General features: G+C 39.3%; 1 protein-coding gene across 1 annotated transcript; it reads right to left on the bottom strand.

Moving 5' to 3' along the window:
* Positions 1-721: 721 nt before the first annotated feature.
* LOC139274810 (high-affinity choline transporter 1) lies at positions 722-8527 on the bottom strand. The gene is made up of 8 exons (XM_070891502.1): positions 8344-8527; positions 7535-7648; positions 5642-5797; positions 5218-5366; positions 4969-5112; positions 4575-4728; positions 2422-2639; positions 722-1357 (listed from the first exon to the last, which is right to left on the bottom strand). Exons 1-8 carry the CDS (start codon positions 8525-8527, stop codon positions 722-724), a joined length of 1755 nt encoding a protein of 584 aa, XP_070747603.1.
* Positions 8528-11691: the final 3164 nt, after the last annotated feature.

Below are 11691 nucleotides of genomic sequence, written 5' to 3'. Positions count from 1 at the left end.
CCTCAACAACTTTCTGTGGTAGAGAATTCCACAGGTTCACCACTCTCTGGGTGAAGAAGTTTCTCCTCATCTCAGTCCTAAATGGCTTACCCCTTATTCTTAGAAATAAGAAATGGGTACTAACTGGGTCTGCCATTGAATACTTTTCTATTTCATCAGTTAAAAACAGCAAGGGTAATAATTGACTTGTCAGGGTTCATTATTTGTATATGTATATGTGCGTGTGCTTGAGTGTGTTTGTGGATGTATAGGTGTTGTTAATAAATGACAATTAAAATCGCAACAACAAGGAATGAGGTAGCTATTTGCTGAGTCCAGCTCATTATAGAGTTTGGCCCATGAATGGGGAGAATAGTGGAGCAATGAGTTTGTGACTGCTCATGATAGCACTGTCTTTATATAAAGCCCCACAACACTACTCGGTCCATATAAATTATGGTATCATGTATCAGAAATGTGCCAATATAAAGTAGCAAGAGTCCACAACCTATCCAGATTCAAAAATTATAGCTTAATCTGATTTTATGTATATGAATTAAAAAAATACTGTACAACAGTATTTAAATGACCAATCATCAGTAAAGCACTGATATAGACAATTTTCTTTAATTTGCTAAAAATACTGATAACTACTAAAATGCTTTTTTATTTTATATTGTTAATGTACTGTCCTGGGTTGATTATGATTGCACTGAACTCAATAGATGACAGAAGTGGAGGATCAATCATTGTCTGACTTGGAAAATTCAGGATTTGACTCAGTGTCCTCAAATGCTTCCTTATTGGTAAAAGCAGCACTAACTGAAGCACTGCGTTTTGGATTAACATGCACCAGCTCTGACAAAGTAATATTGTCATGATTCACCAAGATTGTTTTGTCCATGTTTTCCTTACTGTGTTGTGACACAACACTGTCAAGAAAGTCTAATTTTGGTGGCAATATTCCACTTTCAAACAGGTGCTTGGCCAGATATGAAACACCAAGGTTGCCTAAGAAGGAAAGTAACATTGACATGGTTTTAAAGGGGAATTTCTGAATGTAGACTGGTTCACCTCCAAAGGTATGCTCTAAATAGCATCCAGGATAACAAATAAATGGCTGCAGATGTAAATATGGTTCACCGCCACTAATTCGAAACAAAAGACCAATGATGTATCCAGCAATGGAGCCATAGGTGTTTGTTCCCTTGATGAAGAGTACTGATATTAACTGAGGAAAGATAATAACGTAGACAAGATCTGAGCTCAGATACCATAGACCGTAGATTGATTCGGCCAACAATGCCATAGATGTTGCAGCTCCTCCAAATAGAAATATGGTGATTCGCATTACCCACACTATTTCTTTGTCTGTAGCCTGCAATAAACAATTATATTGAGAAAAGAATATTAATCACCGTGGTATGACTGATGAACTAATGTAGCATGGGTTTCCTTCAAGGTGAATATCTAGCTGTGACCTCTTCACCCAGTACAATCACTGAGATTATAGCTACCTCTCTGAACTTCTGATATACAATACCAGTATATGTTTTGACCTAAGCAGCAATAACTGATGTACCAGTTCCTGGTTCTATCAAACAATTTCATGCTTAGCTACAATGCATTATAGAATCATAGAATGATACTGCACAGCAGGATGCCATTCATCCGATCGTGCCTGTAACAGCTTTTTGAAACAGCTGTCCAATTAGTTTGATTGTCATGCCCTTTCTCCAAAGCCTTGCAATTTTTTTTCCACTTCAAGTATTTATCCAATACCCTTTTGAAAGTTATTGTTGAATCTGCTTCTACCATCCTTTCAGCAGTGGATTCCAGATCATATCGCGCTGCATAAAAAAATCTCCTCATCTTGCCTCTGTTTTTTTTGCCAATTACCTTAAATATGTATCCTCTGATTACAGACCCTTCTGTCACTGGAAACAGTTTCTCTTTGTTTATTCTATCAAAACACCTCTATTAAATCTCCCCTTAATCTTCTCTGCTCTTGAGAACAACCCCAGCTTCTCCAGTCTCTCCATGTAACTGGAATCCCACATCCTAGTGCCATTCTAGCAAATCTCCTTTGCACCCATTCCAAGCCCTGACATCCTTCCTAAAGTGTCTTGCCCAGAATTGGACACAATACTGCTGGTGGGGCCTAAAACCAGTGATTTATAAAGTGATTTATTATTTTCATAATGTTTCATAATATTTAGTAAATAATATAATGAAAGAGGTCTACCAAAGTTTTAAACAAAGAAATCCATCTCACTCATTTTTGGGAAAAATAAGCATTATTTGGAACTTCTTGCCCTCTCATTTTCTGCAAGAATCACAACAAACATTTATATGAACTACGACCATGCAAAATGCTCAGTGCTTCTTCACTTGTAAGAAAATACCTGTATGAATAATTGCCTTCTTGAAATCCAAGCTTACCTCTTGTCTGAATGCAAGATGGTAAATATTCCGAGCAAACATGGAACTTGCTGATAAAATTGAAGAATCAGCCGATGACATTACTGCAGCAGAGACAGCTCCAAGGCCAAAAAAGGAAATATAGGATGGACATAGATGCTGCAGCACTATTGGCAAAATCATGTCAGTCTCATTCTTGCTCTTGGGGTCTGGCAAACCATAGGAAGTCTGATTCCAGTCTATACAGAGAAAAGGACAATCTGAATATAAATTGTACCTATTGTATAACAACCTACAGACAAAAGGAATGTTACTCATTTGCAAGTATTTTGATGTTATTTTGCATCTGGACAAATACAAATATCTGACACAATTACAAGCAAATATTGTGATGAACTTTTAATGGTTAATACTTTAGAGTAATCCCCAATTTGTTTCTATTTGGTGGCAAAATGGAATTAATTTTTATATGTTCAGAACAGAAATTTGATACTAAAAATTGCAGTGGTGGTTTTGCCAATATACCAACAGACCAAATTTTGATTTTGATCAGTAGTAGCATCACAGTTCATACACTTGTAAATCTTGTACCTCAATTAATTATTACAGAAATATATTACCACAAGAATTTGGAAATGTATTCATTTCTTTCAGTTTATTTTTTATGTGGCTCTTTATGTTAGGAAGTGAAGACATTGGGCTCAATTTTCCCCAGTGATTTGCACTGTTTTTTGTGGAGCAGGCTGCTTTTTTTGGCCTACGTTAAAAAACGACAGTTTTCCCAATCAATTTGCACCAGTGTAACTCAGTTACGATTTTTGTAGGTTTGTTTTTTTTCAGCAAAAGGGGGCCAATTCTAGCCATTTAGACAAGTTTGGCCAGCTGAGAGTTATTCTAGTTCTGCTTAGGCCAGCGTATGTCGCCTCTGCAGAAAAACCTTCTGGAGAGTTAAGGAAATCGGCGCAGATAAGAGAGAGAGACAGACAGAGGGAGAGAGACAGAGGGAAAAACAGACACGGGGGATCGATTCGGGTGGCGAACCGGGGAGGCCATTCAGGACCAGACCTACAAGCCCTTCGGCTGGGGGCATTGGAGCTAAGTTGCTGCAATACATTTCAATGTGTTTTTAAATTGATGCAATGTGTTGCGAGCTGGCTGTATGTTTCACTTTGCAGCCTCAGCTTGCATTGTATCCTTGCTTACCATAGCAGCCCGATCTTTTTGGCGCAGATTAAGGCTCCACCCCAAAACCAAAGGACAGGTTAGACCATGTCAAAATGAAGAAATCCAACGGGAAAACTTAGAACATTTTTTTTGGCATACTTGGGCCCCCCAAAAATGGGCGTAACTCTTCAAGTACACCAAAAAAAAACTTTGGGGAAAATTGAGCCTTATATAACTACACTTACTGAAGCATGTTGAATGACCATGTCCTTTGTTAGACAATTTAAATTAAATGTTGTAAACAACATATACAGCTAGTAAAAACATTGGCCAGCAACTTAAAGATCCATCCATCACATTTAGGATTTATTGGGTCTGAGGCTGTGCAGGATAAATGCTCCAATCAACAAGATACATAGACTGTCATTCACTATATTTCATGGATTACCATTTGTATCACAAATATGCTTCACTTTAAGCAAAAGACTTAGATTTAAAAAAAAATCTAATTATGGCATTTTCCTCCATCAACCAGTGACATAATGGTTATAAGTTATGATGCAATGTCCAATTCATCTCAGACTTTTTATAGGATATATGCAAAATACAAAAATGCACTTCAGTGAAGTTACTCCTGCATTTTTTATACAGTATAGTTAAAGTGAGTAAAATGCCCTTGTTCAGGGAACCAACCTTGCATGTATTGAGCAAAGATGGGCAGGCTACAAGGACCTTCTAAATTGTGTTAGGAAAAGTGATAACTTTAAGTTCTAAGATCAAGCTTTAATGTAAACAATGTTATTCAGCTTAATTAACGTTAACAAAATGAGAGCAATTGTATTAAAAGTAAAAAAAAGAGAAAATAGTAATTCACACAATCATTCAAATGATCCAAATGGCAATATTATGGGGAAAGGATTAAAAAAAATTAACAAAAATTCATTTATAACGCCCAGGTATTCAGTCTCAGAATAGTTTGAAATGATACTTTGCAGACGAGGCTACTTTACCAGTGGATACCCCTATTGCACCGATAAGTATAGACGGAATGGCCATTACTATGCAGCCGAAAGCAGCCAGAAAAGAGAGGACTTGTGCATAGGTAGCAGAAGAAGCAGAAAGAACCCTCTGAAAATACACCTGCCACGGGATTCCACCCAGCATCTGAAAATAAACACAATTATTCACTATTATTAGGAACTACATTATTTTTATATATCGTCTAACTATGCATTAATAAGGCATAGTGTGAGGAATGTTATATTCTTCTTAAGCACATACTCTCTGATTTGTTATTTTTGTATATATAAATAACTGATTTGCTGGTTTCATTGTTATTTCTATCAGATGTGACATTTACCAATATGGTGATGGTAATGAAGGCATCAAACACATTAGCCATACCAGTAATAAGAAGTTGTCTAGCCAGGTAAAGATGAGCTGTGTATTTATATTCCCTAGCCAAGGCTCCTGATAAATGTACTGACTTGCGGTGACGGTGATATCTGTAACTGCTGGATTTAACATGGCGAAAGGGATGCTGATCCACTGAAAAAGAAGGATTCAAATGTTGAAACACTGGTTTACTTTAGCTGTGCATCCATTCAGTTGTGGATGAAACTCGTGCAGCATGCTTTCAATTATTAAGCTTACCAATCCTATGAAGATACAGAGCAACTGGACCACATCTGTGTACGCAACCGAGTACAATCCACCCACCAGAGTGTAGAATATTGCGATCACAGCAGAAATAATAACCGACAAGTTTATGTCGATGTCCACAATCACACTCAAGGTTGCACCTGAAAAACGAATGGTTATTAACTTAATATTGGCATCCAGTAAACATAAAGAAAACACTCTTTCCATCCTTTAATTCAACCACCTTAAAATAAAACTTTGCATTATCTACATAGAAACGGGCCACTGCATTTAGTTTTGTCGGTACAGCATTAATGGGACTTTTAATTTCGAAACGTCAACTAGACGCGCACTGACAGTGCTTGGTCTGAAATTGACACTTGTTGCGATTTCAGTCAATGAGACATGCCCTTAATGGTGGGGTGGAGGACTTTACCTAGAGCGGAGAGTACGGCTGCAGACCAGAAGATCTCCCCCATGAGAGCGGGGATGAAGAGCAATCCTCCCATTCGTTTGCCATAAATCTGTTGAAAGGGGTCCAACATAGTCACGTAACCTCGTGAGCGCATGGGTTTAGCGAAAAACAAACCACCTGTAAGATAGAGAAAGCCTCAAATCCCAAGTTGCAACAATCACCAGCTATAATTATTACAAAGGAAAAAAGGCCTTAACTCATTTAACTCCCTACTGTCTTCATGTTAGACTTGTTGGAACTTGTGAGGCCTGCACTGTATTTGGAGGTAGTCTGTTCTATAAATTCAGGTGATACTTATGTTGTAATATGCATAAAGTTTCTGTAGTTTATAATCACGATTTTCAGTTTTATTCTAATGAAACTTAGTGAAAATACATTTCCACTTTAATTCTACATGATTTTAAAACATTTTCATGTTTAGTTGTGTTTTGTCAAATTAGATTTAATGTTTTTAACTGCTGCTTTATCTTGGAAAGACCAATACACTACCAGTAATAAGGTTTTCTAAATGTTACAGCCTGTCTTGAATGTTATTAGTTATAACGAGACCCAATTTAATAAAACGTTAGAATAGTGATGTGACATATGCATAACTACATGTAACAAGAACCACCGCTGATAGCTGTAGAGATAGTAAGAGGCAGGAAATGATGAGTGCGTGGTTGAACAAGAGTCAATTTCAATTATTTTTAAAAACATGCGGTATGATTGTAAGAAAGCATAGCCTCCTACTCCTCTGATTCAATTCTGTATCAAGAATATATTAGAAGCACTTTGTATGTAAACATGTGATTTTCTAGTATATGGATATCAGTAAAAATCAACACTGTCTATTGGACTATCATAAACATCGCACACACCATTTAGGTGCATCAACTGACCTTGTACATTTTAATAGGTAGCTATTGAATTACATTAGAGCTGAGATGGCTTAAATTATTGTCGGTTGTTAATTGGTTGTGCTAATTGGTCCTTTAACATTTTTGTTAATTTGCAGGTTCTAGTGGTTATGCCCTCTTTAAAGATGGCTGAATTGTATTTTTTTTAGAGTTGTGCAAGTTGGTACTGAGATTTGTGTGGATTGCCTGTTTGTTTGGGCGGTTTGCTAAAGTTAGTGACTAACAGTCTGCTATATAGGTCCTGGCTGTGGACATGGAGAGGCGCGGGAGGGACTGGAGTGCATCGTTACCACTGGCAACCAAATTTTAATTTGATTTTATGTTTTAAAGTTTAATTTGTTTTAATTGCCGGGGTTTTTAGTGTCCCCCTCCCCTTTTATAGGGGGCACTTGTAAAATATGTAATTTTAATGCCCTAAAAAACACAAAAAAACCCCGTACAAAAATACAAAAAAAAAGGGCCTTGGGAAATGTTTGGAATGTCCCCCAGATCGGGGGTGGGGGCACTTGATCTAATGTATTTTGTTTACTCTAAAAGAGTTGTGGACATGGAGAGGTGCGGGAGGGACTGGAGTGCATCGTTACCACCGGCAACCAAATTTTAATTTGATTTTATATGTTTTAAAGTTTAATTTGTTTTAATTGCCGGTTTTAGTGTCCCCCTCCCCTTTTATAGGGGGCACTTGTAAAATATTTAATTTTAATGCCCCCCAAAAAACATTCACAAAAAAAACACAAAAAAAAAGACAGTTAAAAGTGTCTGGAGTGTCCCCCAGATTCGGGGGGGGGGGGACTTGATCTAATGTTTATTTTGTGCCTTCCCCCCCCCCCCCCCCCCAAAAATAAAATTGTGGACATGGAGAGCTGACTGTGTAGATTGCTGGTGCTGTATGTGGGAATTGATGAAGCTTCCAGTCGATTTTAATTGTACAATAGCCAAGAGCTTTGGTCCATACCTACAACCAGGCTGAGTGCATATCCGAATGGAGCTTGTGCCCAGGCCAAGCCGTAGCCAGGGACATAAACCGCCTCTGCTGTGCCATTGATGTAACCACCGCCAACCCAAGTCGCTGTCACGGGAAAAGAAGGATTTGTTTAATGAAAAGCACACAGTTTTAGTCCAGCGCAATAGCAAATAGAATTCTGGCGGAGTATACTGCAGCACCAACGGAAGACGATGATAGTGGGATAATGTGAATAGAAAGGCAGTGTTATCACCTACCATTAAATACTGCACGTGGAGCATGGTTTACACCTTACAGAAGCTGCTTTTATTAAAAAAAAAGAAACTACGATTATGGGGAGGGGAGAGTTCAGAAAGGTCACTGCAGTGAGAAGTGGTTGAGTGTCTGCCTCATTTTGATGTAACATCTATCTTCAAATGTTCGGCTGCGGAGAATCACCTTCCATCAGTCTGTGTCTGGTAATGAATTTGATGGAACAGCAAGTCATTTGGGTGCATCTATAAAGGGACATTTTAGGATTTATTTAAACCTTTTTCAAAATCGTAGAGCTTTCTATTGAGAGAGATCACCACAACCGTCTTTAACACAATTTACTCTCCACGGGGCTAAATGGAATGGGCGCCAAAAATCCAATCATTATAGAGACTTTTTCTCTCTCGTTTCCTCGCTATAGCCGTTCTTGCAGTGATACTGGGGTCATTAGCCGCCTTTAATGGATATATACTTGAACAGATTGAACGATGGGGGAGAAGCTACTCCCGAGAACTTCGGAATGAATCAAAAAGCTACTTGGCACTCACCGGTCATGGTGAACCCACCGACCAGTAATCCGATGTCTCTTCCTCCAATCATTATGGCTTCACTCCGATCCATTGCATGTTCCGCGCACGAATTTTTAGTTTTCCAAGCAGCCCATATTCCAACACACAGGATCAACAAATAAAACAGCACGATAGCTACTATCCCATCGACATGAATGGCCATCTTCTGTGGGAAATGGAACTGGCAGCAAAGCTGCTAATCCTGAGGAAGCAAGAAACATACACAATATTTCTGCTATTCGGAATGAATAAATAAATCAGAAAGGGCAAAAAAGACTGCCTCACCAGGTCCCTGCAGATTTTTATCAACTTGCTAGACAAAGACCTTGTTTAAGTAATGCTGGGTCTGAGATTCGCTGAACTACCGACTCAGACCAGTTCAAAATGTCCCTTTCAAACAGACAGTGACGATTAATGTTCCGATGTGAACAATAACCTCAGCAGACGGATATAACTGTGTGGTGGGAGCAATGGTCTGTAGCTAACCGCTGTGGCTAACACGTCCCCACAGTGATGAAAATGACGGAGTCAATATTAGCGTCCAGCTGAACAGGACTGAGCGGCCAGTGAAGCTCAGGAGGTTTGTGGATATCGGCCGTCTGTATAACTGGGAACTTCAAGCAAATCCTCCCGGTCTGGGAAAGTTAGTCACATCACTAACCCCTTGCTCCGTGTGTGGGGGTGAAGATCTACTGTGTTGCTAAAGGCGATCGATAGATGATTATTTTCAATCGTTTCTTCGATCCATAGAAGCTCCTGAATTGTGTACGGTGGGTTTGGTTTTCTGGTTAAGGGAGCGGAGAAGTGCAACAGTTAACTCGTTCCTTAACATTAAATGCAAAGGTGAATTATATACAGATATTCTGGTCAGTCTGCAATCTTGCAGGATTCGACCAAAACTACATTTAATCAGGACAGACAGCACCTGTAGTGAGAACGGGCAAGTTCGGATATGGACCTTTCCTCAGAACTGGGTCCATGTCCGAAACGTGAGCATATCTGTTCCCCCTCCCCCGCCCGCCAGCATTTACTCTTGTTTCAGATCTGCAGTTTCTTTTCTTTGTTCAGGGTATGTGATCAGTTTAACTCGGCAGCAACTGTAATGATGGTACAGATCTCAAAGCATTTGGAAGGCATTTCAATGGTTACGTGCAAGAAAGCTTTCTCTAGTGGGGCATTTTGGTAGGAAGCCAGCACAAAAACGAAGATGAGTTGCTACTCCACAGGCACATTGTCGCTTTCTTTGCTGAGCTCGGGGTTTATCCTGACTTCAAAGATCAGGGATATGATATCAATTCAAAACAAACACATACATGCATAATATTTGCAAGATAATACAATGAAGCTCTATTTTATGTCAGTGGCTTTCTGTCAATGGACCTACCTTTGGATGGAATGCCTTGCCTTAAAGTTGCGGACGCAATGTGCTACTGTTGTTAGGGAGCTGGTATATCAGGTCCAACACGACCGGAGAGCGCAGTTCTCTGGATCGCCCAAGAGCGGGCACTTTTACATCGGTTTATAGAGGCGGGGGTTTCGTCAGCAGCTCCAGATGAGGGAAGAGACAAACGTCACCGGGAGAGGAATGGAAGCTCTTTATGAATGATTTGGCCGTGTTAATTTTTGATCTGAAATTCGTTAAATGGCTTGTATCACTCAGAGGGCAGTGAGCAGGCATCCTTGGAAATAGCTTGACGCACAGTATAAAAAGATGGCCTCGGTTTAATAAATTAAAATTAAAATTCATTACTTTTTCGATGCCCTTCACAATTCCCGTTGTGGACTTGCGCCAACGTTCTAATTTTGGTTTACTTATTAAAAATTTGACTGTTGAACAGGAAAATGCTTAAAAATTCAGTAAAGTGGAAAAATGATCTGAGAGAGTACTCTGAGCATATTGACTCATTCATGGGCAACCAAATCGTTCATCGACTCTAATGCTTCTAAGCTTTGCTATGTTTTAAGTACTAAACTGCTTTTATGGAACTTCGGCTGAATAGTTAATGATAAAAAGGCTTCTGTCTAAAATGTTGACCGAAACGTTCTTTGGCTGACAAATTGTCCAATGAGAACGCAATTCAATCTGCAAATAAGTGTGCGATGACTTCGACACTCGCACATAGCAAAAACTCCTAAAATTAAGATAAAACTCTTGGCATAATGAAGGATTTTAGCTTTAAAGCAGCACAAGAGCCAATATTGAAAAAATGCCCCGATCCTGACTTGCGGCACAAAATATAGGCTGACACTTAACAATGCAGCACTCCTTCAGTATTGCACTTAAAAGAGGACGAGACGTTAAACGGAGGCCTTGTCAACCCTCTCAGATGGACATAAAAGATCCGATGGCAAACAGATACGGTAGCATAGTGGTTATGTTATCGGATTAGTGTTCTGGGGGATGAGTCAAATCTCACCACGGCAGCTGGGGAATTTCAATTCAGTTAATTAATTTAAAAACATCTGGAATAGAAAGCTATTATCTGTAATGGTGACCATGAAACTACCAGATTGTTGTAAAAAACCCATCTGGTTCACTAATGTCCTATTTAGGGAAGGAAATCTGTTGCCCTAAACTGGTCTGTGACTCGACACCCACAGCAATGCGGTTGACTCTTAACTGTCCTCCTAAATAGCCTAGGGAGTCACTCAGTTGTATAAGGTGGTTCACCACCATCTTATCAAGGGAAATTGGGGATGGGCAATAAATGGTGATCTTGCTAACTACACCCACTTCCCAGGAATGAATAAATTAAAAAAAAATGAAAAACTATTTTGAAGAATACCAGGGAAGTTCTATCCCTCAACCAATGCCAATAAAAAGATTATCTGGTCATAATCTCACTGCTGTTCGGGGGGATGCACAAATTGGATTCTGCATTTCCTAGATTGCGACAGTCACCACACTAAAAAAAAAAGTATTTTATTGGCTGTATAGTATTTGGGAAGTCTTCAGTTCAAGAGAGGCGCTATATAATTGCAAGTTTTTTTGCAGGGGTTACATAAGAACATAACATAAGAAATAGGAGCAGGAGTAGGCCATACAGCTTCTCAAGCCTGCTCCATCATTTAATATAATCATGGCTGATCCGATCATGGACTCAGGTCCATTTCCCTGCATGCTCCCCATAACCCCTTAATCCCTTGTTGGTTAAGAAGCTGTCTATCTCTGACTTAAATTTATTCAATGTCCCGGCTTCCACAGCTGTCGGAGAAGAAATTCCTCCTCATCTCTGTTTTAAATGGGCAGCCCCTTATTCTAAGATTATGCCCCCTAGTTCTAGTCTCCCTTATCAGTGGAAACATCCTCTCTGCATCCACCTTGAC

The sequence above is a fragment of the Pristiophorus japonicus genome, chromosome 10 (genome assembly GCF_044704955.1).
Source record: "Pristiophorus japonicus isolate sPriJap1 chromosome 10, sPriJap1.hap1, whole genome shotgun sequence".
Lineage (NCBI taxonomy): Eukaryota > Metazoa > Chordata > Chondrichthyes > Pristiophoridae > Pristiophorus > Pristiophorus japonicus.
This window is presented reverse-complemented; position numbering and strand designations above follow the sequence as displayed.

What these genes read in the sequence shown, in the direction of transcription:
- LOC139274810 (XM_070891502.1), bottom strand. Translation starts at nt 8,527, where the DNA reads ATGGCCATTCATGTCGATGGGATAGTAGCTATCGTGCTGTTTTATTTG. An exon ending in TCTGTATCTTCATAGGATTG is followed by an intron (nt 5,113 to 5,217) that starts GTAAGCTTAATA and finishes CTTCTTTTTCAG; the next exon opens with TGGATCAGCATCCCTTTCGC. An exon ending in ATCTTGCATTCAGACAAGAG is followed by an intron (nt 1,358 to 2,421) that starts GTAAGCTTGGAT and finishes TGTTTATTGCAG; the next exon opens with GCTACAGACAAAGAAATAGT.